Below are 27,903 nucleotides of genomic sequence, written 5' to 3'. Positions count from 1 at the left end.
GCTATAATAACTGGAGAAAGCTGTCAACTGTAATCCATGAGCGTTCTAGTTGTCATTTTAATACGTTTATTGCTTGGGAAGAATTACTAAAACGACTAAATTTACTTTCAACTATTGGTAAAACAAATCAAGTTAAATGATTCTATTTTTCTAATCTTCCACTTCGAGGAAATCGCGAAATAAAAAGGTACCCTTATAATGGAAATTTTTTTTTGATCGAATTAAGTCAATATGACCCTGTGCTAGATGCTATTTTTTAACACTGTAATTGGTACTGTTATTGTACAAATAGAAGATGGGTTTGAAAGTATACCAAATAGTATTTCTGATTTCTAATTAATCACTGATATAACAACTTCAGAAAAATATAAATTAGAGAAATGTTCCAAAAACTTTGTAAAGTTTTATAACACAATGTAGATAAAAACCTAATCCAAGAAATTTGTTACGGGATTTGATTTTGAATGACAGAGATGTAAATAACGCACAAGACGTATTGCAATGCATACTAAATAATAATTATAATGAGTTATTTCTAAATGTATTAACAGTGTTAAAACTTTTCTTTACGTTACCAGTTACTGCAGCAAGTGCTGAGCGCTCTTTCAGCAAATTAAAATTAATAAAGAATTATCTTTAGTCAAGCATGTGTTCAGAACGCTTAAATGCACTTGCTATATTAAGCATCAAAAAAAGAATTGCAAAAAATGTAATTTTTCTGAAGTAATTGATGTATTAGCAAAAAAATAAATAAATAAAAATCATGCATTAAATAAATATACATTAATAATATATGTTCAGATTTGTATATTTTTTTTCTTTACAAAAAATTAGGGCCCCAAAGGACTTCTTGTGCCCAGGTAATCTACGCTTTAATCTACTTCGATATAACTGACTATAAATATATAACGACGAATTATGTTATGAATTTGTAAATTTTTGTCGCTATAATTTTTCAGATTTAAGTCATTAAGATTCCTTAATCAGATGTAAGATTGTCAACGCAATTGATTTTCTGTATGTGTGAGTTCTACAATACTTTGTCAAAAATGTTTTAAAATGTTTTCATTTTTTTAGGATAAAAAAATATGCAATTCTTACGTATATCTAAAAAAACATTGCATTTGTTGCTACTATAAATACGCGTGCATGTTCTGAATTTGATGCTTGTAATGAAATTTTGGGGCATTAAAACACAAAATCAAAAATTAGGTGTGTAGTTTTGTCAAAAACTAAATAAAAAGTTTATTATTTGTTTCATAATTGAGTAGCCTCTTAGCCAATGCAGTTCCAAGAACTGCACCGTTGCCCAGGGAACACCACGTGGAGGTGGGCTACTTTCGTTCCCCGCCCACCCACCCTCCATTTCTGCATCCGAAGACAGTTCTGATCTGAAAACTGCATCGGGCAGCCGACGACAGTTTTGATGTTAAACTGCGTCCTTCTGCGACCGGTATCTCACTGGAATATCCAAGGCTAAGCAGAACTGGTAGATCTCGAAAGATTCTACAACTGGCACTCCGACAGGAGCCATCCGTGCAGGCAAACCCAGAGCAGAACACAGCTTGTAGACCATATAGGATTCTACAACAGGGATATCTAACTTCTGGGTTGCAGATGAAGCCAGTTTCGCTGGTAGATCTAAAGCCTGGCAAATCCTAAATACCATGTATGAGCGAACCACTGGGACGGATTCCACTCTAGTCGCAGGTGGATCAGATGGTGTATCAACATCTTGATCCAAATCGGGATCGAAAAACAGATCTCCGATTGAGGGTAAGTGGGGGAACATGTAATTTTTCAACAGTTCCAAGATCGTCCAAAAGACGATCCATCCAACGATGGCCGTAGCCTCATTGAAATGTTCACAAAACACACCAAGCATAGCTCAGCAAAAAAAAGTCACACAACGATCAGTTGCAAAAAGAGAAATGATTCTTAACAGAGCAGCAGAAGGTGGATTCATTGTTTCATCTATTATATTGTTTGTATTTTGTGCGTTTGTTTAACTTTAAACAGTAATATTTCTGCTAACAACAATAATAAGGTTGATTGTTGAAACCTCCTGCATCCAATAACAACTGAAATATAACCAATGATTATTACCAAGTTAACAATGGAATAAATCTAATAATCAAACATAGAATACTTGAGGGGGGAAAAGAGGGGATTTAATATTTAATTAAATTATGTGGGTTTTAATTTATATATTTTTCGAATATTAACTAGATTTTTCATCAGGGATTTAAAACGAATACTATCAATCGAGATTGAAATTGATTAAAATTTGAAAAAAATATGTTCAGTAAAATTTGAGAACAAATTTCCTTTTTACTTAATATGTTAAGAAATAAGTTTCTGCCCTGTGCTATATTTGAGGTAAATTGCCATTTCATATTAGTGTAGTAATTAGTTAAAAAAGGAAGTGGAAAAAGGGTAAAAGGGAAACAAAAAAAGGGAAGAAACGCGGAAAAATATGCTGAAAGATAAAATTCTCGCGAAACTAATGCAGAAAAAAACATCAAGAAGCACCAATTTTCAAAATCCCTTTAGTGCTGCGTAGAGCGTTTAGTGCTGCGTAGAATAATGAAGAGAGCCGAATATGCATTTTGGACGCTCATTTGTCAACCAAACGAAACTCAAAATTCCATACCAAACTATTTTAATGATAATATCAATTATCAGATTAAATCGCTGTTACTACATTTACACTCTCGTGAATGAACAGATCGACAGACGATGAATCCAAATTTGAAATACTTTAGATGTTAAATCGGGGGGTAGGGGTAGCCGCGTAGGGGTAGTAGGCGCTGCCTAGGGGTAGCGCATCTTGCCTTTGATCTGAGCGTCCCGGGTTCGAGTCCTGGTTCGGGCATGGTTGTTTTTGCCCTTGTGTTCTATCTGTGAGATGTGTGAAAGAGCCCCCCTGTAAAAAGGGGTTGTGTACGCGAGTGTGTGAGTGCCATCTTCATATGAGCTGGAAGTCAGACTTCTGCCGTCGGGTGCTCAAGGTCTTTACCCTGAGAAGCTACTGGACCCCTCTTTTCATTGTAATGCGGACACATCATCAGTTGTTAAATCTGTAAATTAAATATTACTCATTCAGCGTTGTTCATTTTGTTGCTATCGTGTTGAATTACTTTTGGACCACCGAATTGACAAGTTTCCTATGTTGTCACTTTGTTCAAAATTTGATAGAAATTTAAAAATCTGAGGTAGAAACCATATACAAAATTCCATCCATCAAGCTTAAAACGCTTTTAAATGGTTGTGTTCACTCATGGGCATGATTTTATTTTTAAAAAATACGTTTCTCAGATTCTGGGTGATCTAAAACATGCTTATTCGTCAAAGTATGGAGTTCGAATTTTTTTAAAAACTATTGTAAGTGCAAACTGTAAAACTATACTTAAAATATTATGTATAAACTATATTTTTTAACTCTTATAAATCCTGGCTAGGCAGACCATCAACCCATTCTTATTTGGTTGACTGTTGACAAGTTTTCCGAAAGTTGACACGATTTTGTCATGTTTTGCAAGCAATTGGACATTAATCTTAAGTCTTGCCGAACTTTTAATTATTGTGTCTTATTATTAAAAGTATCCAGAAACTGAATTGAAGCTTCAAGTGGCACAAATAATGCTCAAAACATGGAAAGTGAAATGCAATCATTCATTTTGTTAAAATATAATAATATGGAATGTATTAAATATAATTAGTATTTTGTAACTTTTCTCATTTTTGTTAAATTCATCTTTAATTAGGAAACTGTTTTATACATGAAACATTCATACATTTATACATGAAACATTCATGCATTTATACATCATACATTTATACATGAAACATTTATACATGAAACATTTATACATGAAACATTTATACATGAAACATTTATACATGAAACATTTATACATGAAACATTTATACATGAAACATTTATACATGAAACATTTATACATGAAACATTTGTACATGAAACATTCATACATTTGTACATGAAACATTCATACATTTGTACATGAAACACTCATACATTCGTACATGATTTTATATTCCTTCTTCCTACATTTATGCTTTAAGCTTTATACATGATTTCAGGCTTAAACCCTTACAAAGGCGCCAGAAAGATTGGAATTTATTCTTAGTGAGAGATTAAGAGCTACTGAAGGTGTTTGCGTAGCTGTCGTTAGGCTTTGTCACAAGACATAAAATATAAATTAGAGAAATGTTCCAAAAACTTTGTGAAGTTTTATAACACAGATGTAGATGAAAACCAAATCCAAGAAATTTGTTACGTGATTTGATTTTGAATGAAAGATGTAAATAATGCACAAGACATATTGCAATGCATACTAAATAACTATAATTAGTTATTTCTAAATGTATTAACTGTGTTAAAACTTTTCTTTACGTTGCCAGTTACTACAGCAAGTGCTGAGCGCTCTTTCAGCAAGTTAAAATTAATAAAGAATTATCTTCTGTCAAGCATATGTTTAGAAGCTTAAATGCATTTGCTGTATTAAGCATCGAAAAAGAAATTGCAAAAGAAATTGTAATTTTTCTGAAGTAATTGATGTATTAGCAAAAAAAAATAATTACACATTAAATAAATATGCATTAATAATATATGTTGAGATTTGTATTTTTAAATTTTTTTTATCCTAATTTTTTGCTTTACAAAAAATTAGGGCCCCAAATGAATTTTTGCAGCCAGGTCCTTTTGAAGAGAAGGCCGCTTCTGTCTTTAAGTAGTGAATAGATTTTTTAACAACCACTTGCTTTGAAATTTCAGTAATTCTCTCTGATGAAAAATCGCGTTTGCCCGAATTCATTCTAGCGATTCCCGCCTTTTGTTATCTACACCGTAGAAATAAAAGGAGCATTCATAAGCAAAACGATTCCTCTATTTTCAGAATATACCTCTAGGCAAAACAGAAATGTTTTTCTTCTAACCTTCACCGAGCAGGTTTTCATCGGTTATTTCTTGCGAAGATAGATTTCATCTCGTACTTGAGACTTTTCTAGACTTGCTAACCTTGACTCACTGATCTTGAACACGAGGTTCGTACTTGGTTTCAGCTAGACTTGATTTATTGGAAAGTTCTTGACTGACTCAATGAGTTTTTTTAGTTGTTTTTAATGAGAACTTTGTTTTAACTGCGGAACTACTCGATTTTCAGTTTTCAAAGTTTGTTTAGGAAAAATATGAGCATGAAAAGATTTTTCCTAAAATGTGAAGTGTATTATTAATTTACACTAAATTCAGTTTCTGATATGACATGATAGCTTCAAGTTTTGACTGTTAGATTTTCATTGAAAAATATTTCATTTAAATGCCCCAAACTGTCCTGTATAGCATTTAAAACGTGCTGGTTGTCCTATATACCATTTGATTCTCTCGGATTGGAATAGTAATGATTGTTCTGTGTGCCATTTGAGAGTCTTGGATTCACTTGTATGCCATTTGAGAGTCTTGGATTGACTTGTATGCCATTTGAGATTAGAAAATATCTTAATAATGAGCAGATTTTATTTTTAAGGTAGTTGAAACAATTTTAAGTAAAGATTTTTCTTGTAACAGCTTTTGCCTACATGAGAAAACATCTCCAAGTTGTTATTCTTATATAATTGTTACTTCTTTCAACAACACTTTTATTTGGTCCGAAAATTCTAATTGGTAAGCATAATATCAAATTCTATGAACGGCCTTTCGTATCTTCCAAAGTCACTGGGGTGTACATTTGTTCAATAAATCTATTTCATTCATAATTCTGTTTATAGTCCTTTAATTGAAAGAACACGGGTATAAATGGAAAGGCGAACAAAAAGTTCAAATCAGAATTATTCAATAACATAGATACTCAAACATCGAAAATAAAATCGGAACTAATCTCTATTCCAATATGAAGAGAAAAGTGAACTTCTTCCTTTACTGGGATGGAGAATTTTAAGTTGCCGTAGTTACTAAACACAGAGTAAGCAACCATTTTCATGACAAACATGCCCTTTTGTTCTCTGCTATTCAAATTAGCTTTTCCGACAAGAACATTGAAGTTTTGGTACAGCACGATAACGAGATAATGCAAGGAGGTAAAACGATACTTTTAATTCCTGGAAAATACAAGAATACTGTTACAATTTTTTTTCTACAAGTACCGCCAATCAATCGTAATAATACAGCGCATTTAATCGCTAATTCAGCAGCTTGCTGTCTAAACCTCTAGTTCTGTTACTTGTCGGCGACTCCGACTACTCTCCACACACCACAGCTTCAGAGTGCCTTCTTTTATAGTTTCGGGAGGAGGGGCTAGCATCTTCCAAACCAATCGGGGTGTCTCTGGGTGTATCTTCGCCAAATTCGTCGCCAAATGGTCGCCAAGCTTTGAGATCATTGACGTGACACCCGCTCAGCACGCATAGGACAGATCTTACAACGGTTTTTCTCAAGATGACACTATTCGTGCCGGGTAGCAAAATTACAGATTTGTAACAATACATTAAATTATAAATAATTAGCTCTACAGATTTCATGACGGGTAGGTATCGACACAATCCTCAATAACTACCGATAAATCGATTATAGAATTGTTTGTGAAGTTATAAAGAGAATTGATTGAAGTTTCCAATAAAAAAAGAATGAATTGAAAGACCAAAGAAAAAGCAAAGTCCTTTCTTTTAAAAAATGCTCAGTCAAAAAAAAATGAATTAAGATTGTTTTAACCCTTTAAAGAGACATTTTTTTTCTAGTCATGGTGTAAAAAAATACTTTTAGAATTGAAAAGTAATTCATTTATATTATATAAATTTAATTCGATTAATTAATTTGGTTAATAAATAACAAATCAAGACCATTTTGTGTGATATAACAAAAGAGAATATCTAAGTTCGGAAGAGAATATCTAAGTATTAGTCGGAACTTATGCCAACCTACAGAACTTCATACAAAGATTGATGAATTTGGTGGGAAGTATACTTCCCATTACTCTAGAAAAGCTTAGTGTGGATTTTGTCACCAAAAGTAAAAACTTTTCCATGTAGCCATTACCTTCCTTTTTTTTTGGGGGGGGGACGTAGGATAGGCATCATGGAGGGGTGTCATTGTGGATATAAAGTGCGATGACTTGTAGCTTTGACTGTTTCGATTTTCGATATTTCCTTTGTTAGAAAACTAGTCTTAGTAGTCTAGTCTTAACGACTAGTTATGCTTATTAGTCAGCGACCCCGTTTTAGGCTTGTCAGTAAATGCGTTTACTCTTTTCTCTTTTCTCTTTTAGAAAACTAGTCTGCTATTCCAGAATTTAAAATATCTTGTATTGTTCCGTTATATATTTATTAGTAAATTCCAATAAGCATTGTAATATCAAAATGTCGCATGTCCAATTTGTCATAACTTCTTTTTAAACTCAAAGCATTTTCATAGGTTAATTACGTCTATTCCTCAAGATAAGAGAAAGGTCACTAACTTTTTGAAATCCAAAAGTTAAAATAAAATATAAGTTAATCATTAAACAAGGCTCTGGTATTTTTACTTTCTCACATGCGTTAGTATAGACAAAATACAGTTATCGTTGTTCAGTACTTTTGCTACCAATGCGCCAAGTTGGCAAGTGCCCATTCTAGGGTTGCTCCTTTTTTTGTAACTGCGCGGGTCATAACCCGCCAGAACGGTTTAGAACTGGGAACACGATGCTTGCCGTTGGTAGAGGGGTGACTCCATGCCCCTTCTCATAGAAATAAACCGCATTTTATATAAGCATCGTTTCATCACTTATAGCTACACCGCAATTCCTTAGTTTATTTTAATTAGTTGCATCGCATCATTTAGTTCATTTCCCAATCTCAATTGTGGAGCCATCAGCGACATCCACAATAAGTTCGAACTCGAGATTTTGAGAAATCACCAAGTTTTAGACCTTCTTGAGTTCGAAGAACACATTTATTGAAAATATCCGTCCATTTGTCTATCTGGGACAAACTTTGATTGTTGAAATTTGGTATATGGTATTTACACTAAATTTGAAATTTCTAATTTTTAGCAAAATTCGTTCAGAAGAAATGTATCTATTCTGTCTTTCCGGCTGTACGAATATAAAGTAGCACAGTAACTACAAAAAAGAAGAGTTAGTTTATTAAAATTTGATAAACAGATTTAGCGAATTCAAATTTTGAGCCAAATAATAACTCGAAATCGCAATGACTTAAATATAAACCAATAATAATAATAAATATAATAATAAACCTTAAATATAAATATATTATTGTATAATACTTATATAATATGATTTAATTATTGATCTATATAATATGATTAAATATGTGATTTTGTCATAACTATAGTCTGTATTTTCTATAGGCGGTTCAAAATCACATTTTTTCTACCGCGTTACTGGTACCAGACAACCAATAACGAGGTAGAAAATGTGACCTTGAACCGCCTACAGAAAATAGACAGACAATATAGTTCTGTATCAAATTTTTATTTCACTCGATTGTGAAAAACGGTTTTAAAACATAAGTTCGATTTTTGGGTACCAATAACTTCATTCCAAAGATTAATCGCAAAAAAATTGGCCAAGGATAACACAACAGATTCAGTACAAATGCGAAATTCAGACCAGAAGTTAATATTTCGTAATTATAGTATTCCATGGAAAGTTATCACTGACTCTCCAACCCGCCCGAAGGAACACGGATAATAAGTACTGAATTACCGTGTGACCATAGCAACAACAACACTGGCGGGAACTGTGAGTCCTGTAGGGCCATCACCGGTCACGGTACAACACTTCTCTAAGGAAGTACGTCCCGTCATCGATGGGAGGAGCCATACCCCCATCTTTTCGTGTACCCTCCAGGATGGCGAGATCACAACCACCATGCCGGAAGCATTTCACCCTCATTTCGAGATGCCCCTCCCTGGGGATTAATTCCCATGCAAAGCGTTCTCTAACATGGCAAGTTTATTAGTGTGTTTGAGAATGCTTTGGAGAGACCCCTTCCACTGGTTCAGTCATGTTATCCGCAAATTATCTTTACAAATCTTATTAACTATTTTTATGTTCACAATTCTCAAAACTCACATTACTTCTTCATTTATATCAATTACATCTCTTTATAATTTTGTCTTAATAGTATTTAAAATTTATTTGGATATGCGTTTTGTAACAATGTTTTATTAGTATGATGAAACAGAACATTTCACTGTTTGACCAAATCATTCAATTGCAATACTTTTCTAATGTTAAGATATTTTTTTAAAAAAATGACTTTCCTTTTACATTAAATCCCGAGAAAAAATTTTTCACTCTCGTTTTTATTTCTTAGTGTATACACTTCATAATTTTACATACCGCACTTTTATAGTAGATATTGCCATATATTCATATGGAATGTTAAACAAATCAATTCTATATTAATGTTTTTCATTTTTCAGTCAAAAATGTAAACATTCAGAATGAACAATACGGTCTACAAAGGCTTCTAATATATTATAGATACGATTAAAATTTCATTTTAACTAGCGTTTCTTCCAATACTACATACTCATAGGATTTTTCTGTACTAACGTATTAACGCCGCAGCTACAGACTTGGCGGTTTTTGCACTAATGCGCCAATAAAGAGCAATCCGTTGGCGTTGAATTTTGAAAGTGTTAAATTTTGAAAATGATTGGCGGAACTTAAAACCGCCAAATCTGTAGCTGCGGTGGCGTTAATACGTAAGTACCGATTTTTCTTCGACATCCCTATTTAAAAAGCATTTTATTACTGTAATAAAAGAATGTTTTTAAAGCCATATAAAATTTATTATAAATTTTTTTAGGAACCAAGGCGAAGAGGCATGAAACCAGCTCATAAAAGTTTTTTAATATGGCATGTGCTGGTAGCTGGCTATTTCCTTTTCAATGCTTTTACCAAAGGCGATCAGATAGTGCATGACTTGAATATCATCGATTTATCGCACGTTTTCGACAACACCACCATCTACTGGGTGACGGAACCGACTCTGAAATTGAATGTGACGTATAACGGAACAATTCCCGAAAAGAATTATTGGTAAGTTTTTAATGATTATATTCATTGATTTCAAATGTAACAAGAATATGATATCAAAAATGGAAGTAATCGAAGAAAGCAAAGTCAAGTAAAGTAGGCAAAGTAAGTCGAAAAAAGTAGGTAAAGTCGAGAGTAGAGAGTAGACAGAGGGAGTCGAGTAAAGAAAGTGAAAAAAAAAAAAAAAAGAACGGTAAAATATTGATTATAATCGAATGAGGCTGTTTTCAATACCTAGTTAATAATTTAGTTAAACCAATACTTTTTATTAGTCAATTTTTAACTTGCTTCAAATCGGGCCATTTCAGTAAAATTTTCTCAATATTTCAATACAGTACACTCCCGATTATCCGCGGAATTGGGTGGCGCGGCAACCGCGGATAACAGAAATCGCGGATAATCCGAAAAAAGCTAAAAACGGGTATAGCAAAAGATATTTTCCAACTTTGAAAAATCGTTTTATGTACAATGAAACGTAAAATAAACAGCAGGAAATGTTTAACTAACGCTTAATATTTTAGTATATCACTCAAAACTCACCTAAAATGCATTTTGTTAATGAAAACAGAAAAGTGCTTTGTACTACGAGCGGCGTCAAGGATACACAGAAAAATGAATACATATGTACTGTTTTAACACTGTAATGTATTATGTAATTACAAAGCATCGCTGTAAAACTACACCTTTTTGAAGAAATCAGTCATTTGTGTTTGCTTCTTGCTTTGGAAGCATTTTCTCTTTGCTTGGAAACTAAAAAAAAAAAAAAAAAAAAAAAACTTAGTGCGGCAGGCGCGGATAACCCGTCCGCGGATAATCGGGAGTCTACTGTACTTTCCATCTGTCTCCAAATTTGAAATATGGTGAGAAATCGCATGTCAAATTTACAGGATATATCTAACACTTAGCTCAAGTTGCCACACCGAGCTAAGGCATTATCCCCACAAAATGAGCAATAGATACAAAATGATACTTTGCATTTAATATATATATCAAGTGAACGTTAACACTATCAAATGAGTTAGTGTCCTGATGGTAAAGTCTCCGGCAACGGAGGTTTCGAAATTCGATATAAGGTTTTAGTCACTAAGATTTGTGTATTGGCCTGGTATATGTTGAATATGATATCAAGAGACAAACATATTCCCGCCCACTACGAGCGCTCAGAAAGGCACTGAAGAGAAGTCGTCTTCATAATCTGACCATAACTCAATATTGCGACGTCCTTCCCCAAATAGTATTCTTTCAAAACGGAATGGGGTCATGGTCGCCTGGTGGTAAGGTCTCTGCCTCGAAGCTGGAGGGTTTCACGTTCGAGATCCGATTTCACCGAAGGACCGTCGTGTAAGCGAGTATCGTACACGTTAAATCCGTCGGGGCCAAACGTCCTCCCACTGGTGTGGAGTGGAAGTTTGGAGACAGGGGTGCCAGTTCAGGTATCATCCTCGTCAGCTGACCGCGGTTTAAAATTACGACGATTGTTCCAAAATAGTCCTAGTGTTGCTTTAAAAACGTGGCGTTAATATAACTAAACTACATTTCACATATTGCTTTATTTCTCTTGCAACTTCTTTCCTCTGACTGAATAGAATTGTTGGTTACAAGGAGAGCTCTCTCCAAAGTATTTCTAATAATATTTCGCAGCTACATTAATTAGATAAGCATTGAATGAATTACAATTGTTAAAACATTCTATGAATGCAATCCAAAACTTTCGTAATATAACGATTTATTTTGTTTACATTTGATACCATTTTACAGTCTTTACTTATAATAAAATTGTGTGTGGTGGCGCTTTACAGGCTGGAAACTAGAGCTACCATACCTGGTATATATATACTTTAAAGGGAGGGGGGAATGTTCACATCACCTCAATTAAAAAAATCAATTCAATTTCACTTCCCGGCGATAACTTCCGAAAATAAGCAAGTATGATTTTTACATAATAAAGAAAACGAAAATGCTTTTTACAAGAATGATTTTTACATCTTCTTTCGAATATTACCAATTTATTACTTTCTCATATGTGTAGTATAGAGAAAGTATAATAATCGTCAAAAATTTCGAACTCGAGATTTTGACCTCCCTTTGGTTGAAAATCATTTTTGGAAAATGTTCATTTGTCTTGACAAAAAAAAAAAAAAAAAAAAAAAAAAAAAACTCAAACGATTTGAGCTAGACGGTTAAAATTCGGCATAGTGTCTTTACACCAAATTTTCAGATTTCTGTCAAATTTTGAGTAAAATCTGGTGTGAGGATGCCCATCTGTCTTTCTGTTGGAATATAAGCTAATACAATAAATCATAAAACGAAGAGAGCTAGATGAATTAAATTCGGTATGCAGATTCAACATCTATAGTGTAGACACCTGTCAAATTTTGAGCCAAATCCAACTGCGGGTTGACTGTCTGTCGGTCTGTACTTTGAGAAACAAGTTAAAGGTGAAAATTCAAACGCAGTGACTAAAATGTATCGAATTTGGTAAGGGATTTTGTGATTACAAATGTAGTTTTGGGTCAAATTTTTATTTTAATCGTTTGGGAAAAATGTATCTGAAACACAAATTCGAATTTTTGTATACCATTAATCACTTGCCAGGGATTAATCGCCAAATAACTCGCCAAGGATGATTCAATAGATTCACTAAAAATGCTAAATTCACTACAAAAGTTAATATTTCGTAACTATTGTAAACAAATACTATGTAGAGCGTTCTCGGGCATGAAAAGTTTACTAGAGCATGCGAGAAAGTTTTTGGGAAACTCCAACTGGATTTTACACATTAAAAGTAAAAAAAAAAAAAAAAAGTAAAAAAATTCTCAAATTTATAAATTAAGTCTATTTTCTAACTATTTATTTCATGAAAAATAAAAAAATTAACCTGCATGATCAGGCTAAGCGTGCATGGAAAAAAAATCAGCTTTTATCAACATGTTGATATCACGTCGACAAAAGCCGAAATGAAAAGTAAATACTGCAAACTATGCCTAGAAAAGTGTGCTTTTCAGCAGGTGCCTGTAAAAGATGAAATCATGAAACGTGACATTTTCTAAAAGAAAAGGTTTCTCCGAATTTTTAAAATATCCGTATTTAAAATATTTAAATAAACCGTAGTTCAAAATTATAGTATTAAAAATAAAAGTATAGTAGTATTATAATAAACCGTAGTTTAAAATATCCGTATTTCAGTAATTCTGTATTTATTATGTACGTACCCTTTAAAGGGCCATTTTTTTCTAGTCATATTATGTTAAAAAATTTAAGGCTTGAAATTAGAATAAGAAAAGGGATTCATTTAGCTTATTAGATAAATTTAATTTGATTAATTAATTTGGTTAATTAATAATTAAGTAACAAATCAAGACACATCATTTTGTGTGAGATAAAGAACTGAAGCATCTAAGTTTCTGACTTGCTAAAAAAATTTGTCAGAACTTAAGCCAACCTACATAATTTCATACAAAGATTGATAAATTTGGTGGGAAGCATACTTCCCACGGCCCTAGAAAGGGTTAATAGACTACCAAAAACTAATTTCTAAACAGTATTTGGTATATATACATATAATAAAAAGAAATGGTCTAAATCAAATAAAGAGCACTATTACATGCAGTTTGAGTCAATAAATATTTTGAAGAATTGATAATTTTGTTTTTAATTAGATCTGCGATTCAATAACTCGTACTTGGTAAAATATTCTTGATACTAACATTTTAAATAAAGAGATTCAATCTATTGAGACTAAATGCGTGCGAGTTATGAAAATTTAAATATTATCATTTTATAAAAATGCACGATTTTAAACCGCCCCATCGATTGTCTCAAAGAAGATACACAATACAGCTCCCGGCGTAAGGCAGTTTAATCTGAAATTATGAAATTATTGGTTACCTTAAAATAGTTACATTCAAAACTTCATAACTCGGCCAGATTTGGATGCAAAAAAAAAAAAAAAAATGATGTTTTGTTTTGTTTTAAAAGTTGAAGTGTCAAAATATTTCGCTAAATGATTCCTTGGGACCTAAGGATTATATAAAATTTAGACTTCACGACCTTTTTCAGAAGTTCATTTATTGGTTGAAATCAAATCAAATATTATTTGTTATTTAAATTTTTTATAGTAAAACTAAAAACTAATTTGATCATGAATCGGAGGAAATTTTTCTTGAAAAATTATTTGATATGTTGCATAGATTATAAAATTTCTGAAGTGCACGTAAGACTTTAATACTGGATGAAGCCGTTTTCTATACTCATTTTTCAAAAACATGTTTGGTTTCAGCAAAAAAAAAAGTATTAAAAGTTTAATTATTTCCGTTTCAACTTCAAGTTCAAATTTTATTCGAATTGACAGACAGCACGTGAACATAATGTTGTAAGGCTTCTGTAATAGTATGAACTATATTATGAACTGTTAAAATTCATAGCTTAAAAATATTTTGATGAATAAACTATTAAGCGATCAAGTTACATAAATTCATTAAATGAATTTTACTGAACATTTATCTCTCTAACCAGATGGTCTCTAAGGGATAGCTAGTAAGTCAAAAACGATTTATGTGCCTTATATGTTGACTTTTAATGTCTAAAGGTCCCTGCGTTTATATATGTATAAGTGTTTTAATATCAAATTATCATAAATATATCGAAAAGAAGTCTTTTGGAGAAAACTGAAATTGATTTCTAGCTGAAATGAATTTCATTTTTGAAAAATAAATATCTTGTAAAAAAATTTTTAATTTTAAAAATATTTTTGAATAATTTTTCTTTAAAATAATATAAATAGAAGTGCCTTTGACTTGAAATTTTGAAAACTGTTCTTAATTTACTGCTCTTAACAGGGCCGGTTTAACCCCTAAAGGGGCTCTTAAGCAATGAAAATTCCAAATTCCTTTTTTCATTCCCCAACTTCAAAAGCCAGATTATTTTTATTAATTTTAATTTAATCTCTATTTCAGCAGTTTTCAAGTAGCAAATTTTGTCAAATTGAAATAATAAAACAATAAATTGAGGATAATTTTTTTGGGCGATTTGGTTTCAGTTTATCGTATAAAAAACACAACATTTAAATTTAAAAGTAATTTTATAAGAAGCAGTAAAAATAAAAACAATTTGTTGACAGTACTCAAATTATTTTCATTTTAGGATCCAATATATTTTTTTATATAAATTACAAAACATAATTAAAGCAACAACGCATTATAAAATTTCCAGATGATAATGAAGAATTTTGTTAAAATAATTTTCCCGCATTTAAATCTTTTTTTAATTTGAATAAAACGAATGCACGAGATTTGTAAACTGAATTTTACAAAATTAAATTACTACGAAAACTGAGAAAAGAAACTCGTGACTTCAGTTCCTCTAAGTAGTTGCCTAATATGCCTGTTTTAACCAAACCATCGAAATGACTTAACTCTATTCAACGGATTGATATAGGCATAACAAGCCCTATTATCAACAAGAAATGCAGCTGAATCCCCTAACCATAAGCCAACGTACTGCTACAAACCTTTATCAATACGAGGAATCGGCGGATTTTTACTCATCTGGGGGGATTTTACCTTCACCCAAGGTCGTTTTCGTTCGAACTGGTTCTTTGTAGGGGAAGGGAGAGGGGAAGGGATAAGGCCGAAGTTCAATGTTTGCGTTCCTTTCACTAGCGTTATTGTTTAGAGAACGCCTTTTTGAAGTTTATGATAGCAACTTTCACATGGTCGCATTGTAGAATAACGACACTTTTTGATACCGTTATTATTTCAGTGTTTAGAATAAAAAGTGATTAAGAAAATCATTTTGATTATAACTTGAATTTGCTGATTATTTTATATCGATTTTTTTTCTCTCTCGTTAATTAGATCTCTACTTCTCTGGAGTTTTCTATTTAGGGTTTAAAATAAAATTCTTTCTGCCATAATTGTTTAAGACAGAAGTTTCACAAGAACAGACAGATCGATTTCTATAAGTGTCAACGTCAGTTTTCTTGCCTTCAAAGTTAACCATAAAATACCGCATGCTGTGACATGTATGTATGCGAAAATCAATAGAAGACCCACAATGTTTTTAATGCTATGTTAACGTCCTGTCTACAGCGCTTTGAAAGAGGATACTTTAATTCTATGATTGGTAATATTATCTAGATAATTTTTTGAACGCATGAAAGATCAAATTGAGGTTTTGAAAATTCAATAACTCACTTTCGAATGGTTGTATATTCAGTTCTTCAAAAACTTTTATTGAACATTTTAATATTATCAAATGAAACCAACATGCTCATTCAGAAAATTGTTCTGCTGCGAAAAATCTACAGAAAATAAGTACCATTCGTTTCAGGATCCTGAGACGACCACTTTTTGACGATATTATGTCACTAAGGGGTGATATGCAGGATATGCGCATTTTCAGAATTTCCTTTATTGTTGGATGTAAACATCTCCTTTCATCTTTCCTTTCACCCCTATTTTGTAGAATTAAACTCATCCTAAAGCATGCACAAAAGCGCGGAGAGTTTTAGAATCTGTTGGTAAGCAAATCGAATATCGCTAATCCAGTTTGTTGAATAAGAATCTGGTACTAAACTGCGATTTGACTCTACCTTTCAAAGTTCCAAATTCGTTTATCTGCCTTAACGTTATCTCATATTTTTATTTTTATTATTATTATTATTTTACTTCATTATTTGTTTTTACTTTCTCATGTATAAAGTATACAAGAAGAATGTATTATAATCATCGAAAAAACGAAGTCTGTAGCAGTTGCATTACTCCATCTTCTCTTTTGAATAATAGAAGGCGATACCTTATTAATACGCATCCCACAGTGCATTGCGATTGTTATTATAACGGTATTAGATGCTGTTCTGTTAGAAGGTGCGCACGTTAATGTCTTGTCTTTCGCGTTTGTGTTTGTTTTGTGTGCACTATGATCATTAAAGAAATGTTAACGAAAAGATACTTCCTCTTGCTTTCACCACACGGAACCTAATGATCTTCATGCCGCCACAATTCGAGAATTTGAATCTTTGTGTTTCAAATTTCCCCGCGTCTGAGAATACTTTTTAAAAACTATATATGTTTCTCAGTTCGTCCATTTCTCTGTCAACGCTCAAAGCGTATTTGAGTTATGTTACTAACTCAAATACTCTGAGTTAAATGCATGAACTTCGTATGTGTGTCCTGACACCAAATTTGTCGATTTCTATCAAGTTTTGAAGGCGGTCCATTCTGCGGAAGTTTCTGTCCGACTATCCGAATATAAATTACATATTTCAAGAAATCATTTTTTTCTTTTTAGCCTTTTTAAAGGTATTTTCGAAAAGTAATGACACAGGGGTCAATGGTATAACGTAGTGTTAGACCTTTGATCTGCATTTATTACAAATGCAAGCATAAATGAGGAAATGAGTTTTATTCGCATTAAATTTCAAATTCTTATAAGTGAAAAGCAGTCATAGTATTTAAAAAGGTCCCTCCTTTTATAGTGTATTCATTAAATTTTCATTTACTTAATTTGGAAAATCTTCCTTGAACTTAATTATTTGAAAAATTCATCATTATTTTCCTTTTAATGCTTTTCCCTTTTTCCCCCCTTTTACGGCTTTTCCCTTTTTTCCCCTTTTACGACTTTTCCTTTTTTTCCCCTTTGACGACTTTTCCATTTTTTTCCCCTTTGACGGCTTTTCCATTTTTTTCCCCTTTGACGGCTTTTCCATTTTTTCCCCTTTGACGGCTTTTCCATTTTTTTCCCCTTTGACGGCTTTTCCATTTTTTTCCCCTTTGACGGCTTTTCCATTTTTTCCCCCTTTGACGGCTTTTCCATTTTTTCCCCTTTGACGGCTTTTCCAATTTTTTTCCCTTTGACGGCTTTTCCATTTTTCCCCTTTGACGGCTTTTCCATTTTTTCCCCCTTGACGGCTTTTCCATTTTTTCCCCCTTGACGGCTTTTCTATTTTTTTCCCCCTTGACGGCTTTTCTATTTTTTTTCCCCTTGACGGCTTTTCCATTTTTTCCCCCTTGACGGCTTTTCCATTTTTTTCCCCCTTGACGGCTTTTCCATTGTTTTCCCCTTTACGGCTTTTCCCCCGGCTTTTATCTTTTTTTCTCCCTTTAAGGCGTTTTTCTTTTCCCCCCTTTAAAGCGTTTTCCCTTTAAGTCTTTCTTCTTTTTATTTTCTTTATTTTATTTTTATATATTTCCCCCTTTAAAGCTTTTTCCTTTACAGCTTTTTCCCTTTCTTCTCTCCCCTTTACAGCTTTTTTTCCCCTTCCTTTAAGGCTTTTTTTTCCCCTTTCAATACTTATAAGGCTAGTTTTTAGGATCGTCACCGATAACCTTTGAATTAACATTCAGTTTTTCTTCACTTGTTGCTATTCTTCACTAAGTATTATCGAAAGGCCGTACATTTTCAGGAGATATTATCGAGGATGTTAGTGGTAAATTTAGACTGACTAGAGTTTAGACCCGAATCTGTGTTGATGAATCAGCGGCATGTCAGTTGCAGATAAAGGCAGAAATTGATCATCAATAAAAATATTCTGTAAACGAATGCTAAAAAATCTATAAATTGTAAAGTTCTCGTGATATTATTTGGTGTCAGGTTTATTAACCCAGTTTATCCACATTATATATTGCTACAAATTTTGGGCCCATTTGATATCAACATCCATTTGTTCATTACTTCGTTATAATAAGTTTTGAATGGACCAAAAATATCCTTGTTTAATGGATTCATTTGATTCTTGAGAAAGCGCCTTTTTGTCATCTTAACAGAAATTGCTGTGAGAGCTTTGTGGTTGTCATCTTAACAGGAATTCCTGTGAGAGCTTTGTGACTGGCATCTTAACGGGAATTGCTGTGAGAGCTTTGTGACTGGCATCTTAACAGGAATTGCTGTGAGAGCTTTGTGACTGGCATCTTAACAGGAATTGCCGTGAGAGCTTTGTGACTGGCATCTTAACAGGAATTGCCGTGAGAGCTTTGTGACTCTCATCTTAACAGGAATTGCCGTGAGAGCTTTGTGACTGGCATCTTAACAGGAATTGCCGTGAGAGCTTTGTGACTGGCATCTTAACAGGAATTGCAGTGAGAGCCTTGTGACTGGCATCTTAACAGGAATTGCCGTGAGAGCCTTGTGACTGGCATCTTAACAGGAATTGCCGTGAGAGCCTTGTGACTGGCATCTTAACAGGAATTGCCGTGAGAGCTTTGTGGTTGGCATCTTAACAGGAATTGCCGTGAGAGCCTTGTGGTTGGCATCTTAACAGGAATTGCCGTGAGAGCCTTGTGGTTGGCATCTTAACAGGAATTGCCGTGAGAGCCTTGTGACTGGCATCTTAACAGGAATTGCCGTGAGAGCCTTGTGACTGGCATCTTAACAGGAATTGCCGTGAGAGCCTTGTGACTGGCATCTTAACAGGAATTGCCGTGAGAGCCTTGTGACTGGCATCTTAACAGGAATTGCCGTGAGAGCCTTGTGACTGGCATCTTAACAGGAATTGCCGTGAGAGCCTTGTGACTGGCATCTTAACAGGAATTGCCGTGAGAGCCTTGTGACTGGCATCTTAACAGGAATTGCCGTGAGAGCCTTGTGACTGGCATCTTAACAGGAATTGCCGTGAGAGCCTTGTGACTGGCATCTTAACAGGAATTGCCGTGAGAGCCTTGTGGTTGGCATCTTAACAGGAATTGCCGTGAGAGCCTTGTGGTTGGCATCTTAACAGGAATTGCCGTGAGAGCCTTGTGGTTGGCATCTTAACAGGAATTGCCGTGAGAGCTTTGTGGTTGGCATCTTAACAGGAATTGCCGTGAGAGCTTTGTGGTTGGCATCTTAACAGGAATTGCCGTGAGAGCCTTGTGACTGGCATCTTAACAGGAATTGCCGTGAGAGCCTTGTGACTGGCATCTTAACAGGAATTGCCGTGAGAGCCTTGTGACTGGCATCTTAACAGGAATTGCCGTGAGAGCCTTGTGACTGGCATCTTAACAGGAATTGCCGTGAGAGCCTTGTGACTGGCATCTTAACAGGAATTGCCGTGAGAGCCTTGTGACTGGCATCTTAACAGGAATTGCCGTGAGAGCCTTGTGACTGGCATCTTAACAGGAATTGCCGTGAGAGCCTTGTGACTGGCATCTTAACAGGAATTGCCGTGAGAGCTTTGTGACTGGCATCTTAACAGGAATTGCCGTGAGAGCCTTGTGACTGGCATCTTAACAGGAATTGCCGTGAGAGCCTTGTGACTGGCATCTTAACAGGAATTGCCGTGAGAGCCTTGTGACTGGCATCTTAACAGGAATTGCCGTGAGAGCCTTGTGACTGGCATCTTAACAGGAATTGATGTGAACGTTTTGTGGTTGACATCTTAACGGGATTGGCTATGCGAGCTTCATGGTTGTCAAGGAGCAAGTATTCAATACTTTGTCGGATATGATGGATAATGCGCTTAAATAGCTGAAGAAAAGTAATCTAACGAAGTAAATGAATGAAAAGTCCTCTTAAAATAGAAAAGTAATCTCTTAAAGAATCGTTGTTCTAAAAATTAAATCGCATCAAATAAAGAAATTCCTCAGATCGTATATATAGATTGAAATTTGCTTAGAAATATTTTAATTTTTCTTTTAAGAGTAAACCGATGCATAAAAAAATAAAAAAAACCTAACTCTGGGCCCTCGAATTATACCTAACGTCTCGTCATTATAGTGGCTTATGATTGGAAATCTCACGAGACAGGCCATATGACCAATGGTCAAATAGTGAATATATAAAAGCTGTTGTTACTCGCAATCTGTGAAAGTGATATTGGATGAAGAATTCCTCCTTGTTTCCTCTAAATAAAAAATATTGTACCTCTGACCTCGCCAAAGAAACAACACATCATAGTGGTCAAAGCATAACAAACTTCCAGATTTAAATTTCTATGTCACTTTCATGAATTGGAATAGAAAAATCAAAATGTGTACAAAAGATTAGTAGTCTATGTACTGTATGCATACACTAATATCTTTTCTTCAGTATATAAAACAAATGCCATGATGTAAAAGGCTGAGTTTGTAATATTTTTTTTAATAATGAAATAAAATAAATATTTTATTGATCAAAGTGTATTTCTTCATAGCAACTACAATTAAAATTAAGCTAATTTATTCAAGTTAAATTAGTAGTATAAAGATACTACTAATTAAGTAGTATCTTTGGTGCGTGGTTTAACACGCATTGCCAAATTTACTTTAAATTAAAGTATTAAAACATTTTTACTTAAGGAAAACTGCCAGTCATGTAAATAACAAAAATAAATTTTAATTACAAATTAAGTTAACAAATATAGAATATGATACATTGGCCGTAATTCCATCGACCAGCAGGAGACAGACGTTCTAAGCCAGCTGGCGAAGGCAGGAAGTGAGTCACTCGTATCCGTTGGAGAGCAAAGTTCATCTCCAAAGGTATGATTGATGCTTATCGCCAGTTGGCGAAACAAACGGTCATTTATCGCCTGTTTGGCCGCTGCATATCGTTATACTGAGCGGAAAAATTTTCAAATTTTGTCATCCGTTGCCAGCATAGACAGAAGTAATGAAAAGTGTGCAAAAAAGTTTTAATCTTTCCCGCTTTATTCGAAGGCCAGATGTTCGACAACCACATTAATAGCATTCATCTAGTTTTGTCTTGTAAACGATTTTATATCGCAAAGGAATGATAGCCAGTAAGATGAACTCATTTCGGAATTGACTGTTCAGCCTTGTTCTTGACTTCTGTCTCGCTAGATGCTAATTCCGCCAATAAAAAAAATACACTTCCTGGCGCATGCGCAAAAGCTGAGCGTGTTTTCGTATCTGAAGTTTGACATTATGTATAATTCATAGCAAGATTTTCTATTTGCAATGTTTTAGGAGAAAATAGATTTGAAAAATTTTGTTTAGCTTGGAACATTTTGGAAAAACACTTAAGTTGGATAAATATGAGTTAAAAAAAAAACTAAATTATTTTCCTCTTATAAAAAGATGCATTGTAATCGTCACAAAATTGGACCTCGGTATTTCGATATTTTTCAGGTTTTTCTTTCGAGTTTTGAAAAGATTATGGACCATTGAACATGACTAGAAAACGAAAAAGCCTTAAAGGAATGAAATTGATATACGATCTTTTGTTCCAAAATTATGGATCTCTGCTGTATTGTGGATGAAATCTATCTTGGAGAAAATCCTACTCTTTTCATGCGCATAAGAATATGAGATTTGCAACATGGTAGATAGATGAAACCATGCAAGTAGCTTTATCAGTATCTATAGCAAATAAATTAATTCAAACAGAACAAATCTACGAATAAAATTTGGTATCTTGCTTTTATATCAACATTTTGTCTATCAAATTTGGAACAAAATCTATCGAAATGAAACAGCTATGAAAATTAACACTATAACTGAAAAACGTAACTAGTTAGAGCAGAGGTTCCCAAACTTTTTTTTCTCGTGGACCACTTTCAAAGTTTTACTATTTTCGGTAGACACCTTGCTGCTACATTTCTACTGTATTCTCAAAACTCCTAAAAAATATCACCCTAAATTGGGGGTGTTAAGGAAAAAAAAAAAAAAAAGTAGCACATTTTCAGTTTCAAAAAAGTAGCACAGCGCAATTCGCATTTCATCCCTTTGCAGGTCTAAACAAGCATCCCGGACGAGCGGGTGCACAGGCGGCACTTTGGAAGTCTCGACATGTGGTGTACACTTGTACTATTATCTATTGTTCTATTTAATTCTGTGTTTGAACTGAGTCTCGAATATTTCTGAGTACCAACCTAGTGAATGATGCTACCTACCTACGTTGATAGATAAATCCAAGCCAAAAGTTTTGTTCTTTATTATGAAAACCAGAATTTTTCGTGGACCCCCACAACTTGTGAACCCCTGTTTTCTTTTCACGTCTACGTGGACCCCCGTGTGGTCTCCTATGGACACCTGGGGGTCCACCTGGACCACTTTGAGAACCTATGAGTTAGAGGATAAATATGACTTGTGGTTTCACCACCAAAATTATAGATCTCTTTCAGCCCGTACTGAATCCGCCAAAGCATTGAGCGTACATCTGTTTCTGCGTATGTAAACGGTATGAATGACTCTAGACCTAAGTAATCGGTCTTGGTTGAGTAAATTTGTCAAAGGATAAGCTATTTCTCAGAATGTATGCGAACACAATATGAAAGCATTACGGCAAACATTAAATATGCCTCTCTGTAAACGGCATGGTAGAAGCGGGACTAATTAAACGAATGAATTTGATATGTATGAATGATGTATGAATGATATATTTTTGTTTTTTTACACGAAACCGTACATCTAAATAAAATGATTGAATCTATTAAAGAGAATTTTGTCTGAATGCCGCTGACTTAAGAGGACAACATAAAGATAAGACGACCTATTAGGAACAATATTTTATCATGAATTTTCGATCTGTATCAAATTTGAGATCTATGTCGCCAAAAGATTCTTTGACAGTAAATTTATTTATGTATATATGAATGAGATTGCTCAATAGATAAAATCTGGTGTTTGATATTTCTACGAAAATTATAGTTATTCGTTGAATTGTGCATGTAAAAATCAAAAAGGGAAAGCCTCAAAATGCTTACTCGATTGTGTTTGTTATACACTGAAATAAATATACAAAATATCATTTTGTGTGAATAAACGTGGGAGAAGACACTCACTGGTTGAAAACTAAGTCAATTACAGTATACTGGACAAAGAAATTTTATTACAAAGAAAATGTCAATGATGCAGATTTTCCTATTTTCAGGTACCAAAAAGAAGAAATCTCTGCTGCAACCCACGGTGGCACACACTTGGACGCGCCATGCCACTTCGCCAGGGGTCAATGGTGCGTTTCTGATATACCACTTACCCACTTGGTAGTACCAGCCGTTGTGGTAGATATCAGCGCTGAAGTCGATGGCAACCCGGATGTTCACTTGTCCAGCAACCACCTAATTGAATGGGAGAAGATCCATGGGCACATTCCTGATCGAAGTCTATTGCTGATCTACACTGGATGGTCCAGATTTTGGCCCCACCCTTTAAACTATACCGGAACGGAGGAACGAGATAAAAGCCAATTGAAATTCCCTTCTATCCAACCTGAGGCTGCTTCTTGGCTTGTTGCGAATCGTAAAATAGTTGGTATTGGTCTGGATTCGATGTCTGTGGATATACCGAATTCCTCGTTCCCGGGAACACATGTGACATTGATGGAAAAGAATATTTATGCCCTTGAAAATGTGAATAACCTTCAGCTGATGCCACCAACAGGGGCTACAGTGTTTGTTATGCCAATGAAGCTGAACGGAGCCAGTGGCGCTCCTTGTCGAATTTTTGCACAATTGCCTGGAAGTATGACAAGTGGTGGTTCTGGATACATCACATTTGGTTCAAGTTTCGCATTGGTTTTGGCTGTTGTTGTTGGCTTAATCTTAGCAAAGATTTAATTCCTGAAAATAATTTTGACTTGTGATTTTCATGAAATGCATCACGTGAGTTTGTATTGTTTTTGTATCTGTCATGGACGATATAATCATCTTCATTTTATAAATTTTATTGTTGTCGCAAGTAAAAAGAAATGTATTATTAATATGCAGAATAAATATCTTTTTAATGAATTCTTGTAAAAATTTGATAACTCTTTGTAAACTTCTTAATATAGAAACATAAAACTCTCAACTTAGATTTTTTTACATACAAAATGTTTAAAAAGAAAGTGATTATCAAAATTTTCACTTATAGGTATTTTGGAGAATTTCAACGTTTTAGATCTTATTATTAGATCAACGTTTAGGTCTTATTAAATTCGAAAAGCTCCAAAAATGGAATGAAATTCGATATTTGCCAGTCTGTGGTACCTGATATTTCAGGAAAGGAACAAATTGTAAGAATTAAATTTGGCTCTTCATGTACTTAAAAAAGTTGCAAATATGTATCAGATTCGGGATAAAATCCATGAAAAAGAAGTCCGTCTGTTCGTAAGCGAGAACATAAGTCAATTATAGAATTTACCATACTGTATGAAAATTCCTGCAGTCAATATAAGGTGAATGTAGTAGTTTAACCAGCTATGAAGTAGAAAACGACTTTCTATTCCATAAATATTCCCTCTAACCGAATTACGTGTAACAGGAACGCAATTAAGATGAAAACAGAGATCAGTATTTGTAGAAATTAGCAACCAAATAGTTAACAAATCACTAACTGAGTAACAGCTCTTACCGTTTAAGACATTAAATTGATTGAGCTCTTCGGGATATATATAACTTTGCAACAATCCGTAACATCATATGGAATTTTCCAAAAGAATCTCCAGATCTCGCGTCCTAAGAGAGATGGGCCCATAATTCTTGAATTTTTCAGAACCTTCATTTTTATCACCAATCTAGGAAGCAATTGATTTGACATCCATTAAAACTCTTTGTAAATCTTTCCTATTTTAAAACTAATGTTATTATTTATTTGTAAATATATTATTTGATCACAGTGTCTCTTACGTCAGTAAATGGGATAAATAAATTCAATCAGCTATATAAGTGACATTTGGTATGCGGTCTTGAAACCAAAGCTCGGGACTTCTATTAAATTTTGAATGCAATCAGTTCAATGAAAAAGTTTAAACTACATGTTGTCTTTTTATCATATTGTGAAGCACGAGATTCGTTATATTGAGTATGTTAAGAGGATGAATATTCTCTAATTCGGTTGGACCCCAGAGTTTGCCGAAGACGCATTAAAGATCAACTGTAAATTATTTACCAGAGTAGAGAAAAATGACAATTTTTTAGAATCTAAGCTTTGTCTTTTAGAAAATATATTCTTGTAGTAGGCAATTTATCTTTCTAATTAGTTACTTCTAAAATGGCGCTGCTGAGTTTCAGAAACGCTATTTAGTCTACTTTTCAAATTTCTTGCATTCAATTCGTTAGCGAAGCAATTAATTTTGGGTTCTAGAAGTACAAAGAGATTTTGCAGTACCTCTAAATACCAAGCAGAACGCTAAACGCTCTTTAAGACTTCAAGTGCAAGAACCAGAAATTAGTAGTTTCGCTATCAAATTGAATGCAAAAAATTTTCAAAGCTAAATTATGTCCCCGATACACAGTGATGCCATCCAAGAAACTAAAGAGATCAGCAGATTATTGTGCAAGAATGCTAAATATTCGCTTGTATGCGTAAACATCTGGTGTGGTTTTTCTAAAACATTCTCGCATTTTCCATTGGAGATTTCATCTTCCCATCCACCGCTTAAAATCGTTTATCTTGGATAAGTTACGAATGCCTTGACATTGGCGAAATGCAGATCTTTTGCTTGAATCTGGCATTTTTACTAGATCTATCGTGAGAATATATACTTTGGATGGCTTTTTTGCCGGACGATTAATACCAAAATTTGATAAACGGCAATTGTAAACACTAGATAACCTACCGAATTTCATTGAGTTCTTTGTGTTTATGAATTATTGAGAAAGTACACAGATAGACGTTCAACCATCCGAAGAATTTAGTACAAAATTTGATGTCTATATTTTAGATATTAAACCTGTGTACCAAATTTTACCTACGTGCTTTTTGCGTTTCGAAGTTATCGATTGGATTGATTTCGTTCAAAATTCGAAAGAATCTACAAAGTTGGTAGTGATTCCATGTACCAAATTTCAGCAATCTAACTGCTAAAAGTAATTTTGAGTAATGACAGACAGACAGACAGACAGATATAAATTGCATTTTTCGGGCTTTGAATGAATGTCTAAAACTTGGAAATTCGTCAAATTTTCAGATTTGAAATTTTTGACTATTACTATACTTGTTCTTCATTTAGTATACCAAACAGAAACCAATGGAGATGGTCTCCCACAAACTTTCTCGTACACTCTCTAATAAACCTGCCATGCCAGAGAACTCCTTACATGGCCTTGTCGTACAATAGCTACAAAATATTAACTCTTGACTTCAATTTAGCATTTTTACTGAATCTGTCGTTTGGCGATTCATCTCTAACATGCAGTTAATAGTATCCTAAAATCGAATTTGTTTTTTTAGACAAGTTTTTCACAATCGATTGAAACAAAAATGTGACACAAAACTACATTTGTAGTCGCAAAATCCCAACCTAATTTGATGTATTTAAGTCATTGCGTTTCTGAATTATCGGGTTTATATGTTTCTGAAAGTACAGATCGACAAACAGTCAACCCGTAGCTGCATTTGACTAAATTTGACAGGTAACTACAGTGTAAATATTAAATATGTGTACCGAATCTTATCTATCTAGTTCTCTTCGCTTTGCATTATCGTGTTAACTTATATTCGAACAGACGGACAAGCGAACTTCCTGTGAACAGATTTTACTCTGAAATTGGTGGAAATCTCCAAATTTGGTGTATATATCGTATATCAAATTTTATACGTCTAGTTCAATTCGTTTTTGTGTTATCTTTGTTACAGACTGACGGACATTTTCCAAAACTGTGTGTTTCGAATTCAGGAAGGACTAAAACTTGGAGATTCGTCAAAATCTCGAGTTCTAATTTATAGACGATTACTATATATTCTACTAGCCTCATTACTGTTGGGTAAAAAAAAAACAAAAAAACTGAAGCCTTACTCATTTGGCGGTGGGGAAAATGAAAAGATTTTTTTGGCGGGAAAGTTAGTTTTTAATTAATAATTAAAATTCTAATTAAAAATTCAAAAAAGGGACCCCAGGTGCACATTCCCGACCTGCAAAGTATACATGTACCAAATTTGGTAACTGTAGGTCAAACGGTCTGGCCTGTAGAGCGCCAACACACACACACATTGAGCTTTATATAAGT

The 27,903-nt window shown here is 33.9% G+C and overlaps 1 protein-coding gene across 2 annotated transcripts in view; it reads left to right on the top strand.

Annotated features, from left to right (window-relative positions):
* The window catches only part of LOC129956875 (isatin hydrolase-like), a 39,294-nt gene extending 14,592 nt beyond the window's left edge, over positions 1–24,702 (top strand). For both annotated transcript variants that reach the window (XM_056068852.1, XM_056068853.1), the window contains exons 2-3: positions 9,829–10,061; positions 23,847–24,702. In XM_056068852.1, the coding sequence (XP_055924827.1) occupies positions 9,829–10,061; positions 23,847–24,531 (918 nt within the window). In that variant the 3' untranslated portion in view covers positions 24,532–24,702. The remainder of the gene's footprint in view (positions 1–9,828; positions 10,062–23,846) is intronic.
* The last annotated feature ends 3,201 nt before the right edge of the window (positions 24,703–27,903 follow it).

This window comes from Argiope bruennichi, chromosome 11 (assembly GCF_947563725.1).
Source record: "Argiope bruennichi chromosome 11, qqArgBrue1.1, whole genome shotgun sequence".
Taxonomy (NCBI): domain Eukaryota; kingdom Metazoa; phylum Arthropoda; class Arachnida; order Araneae; family Araneidae; genus Argiope; species Argiope bruennichi.
The sequence above is the reverse complement of the archived record's forward strand: the minus strand, read 5'-3'. Positions and strand labels throughout refer to the sequence as shown.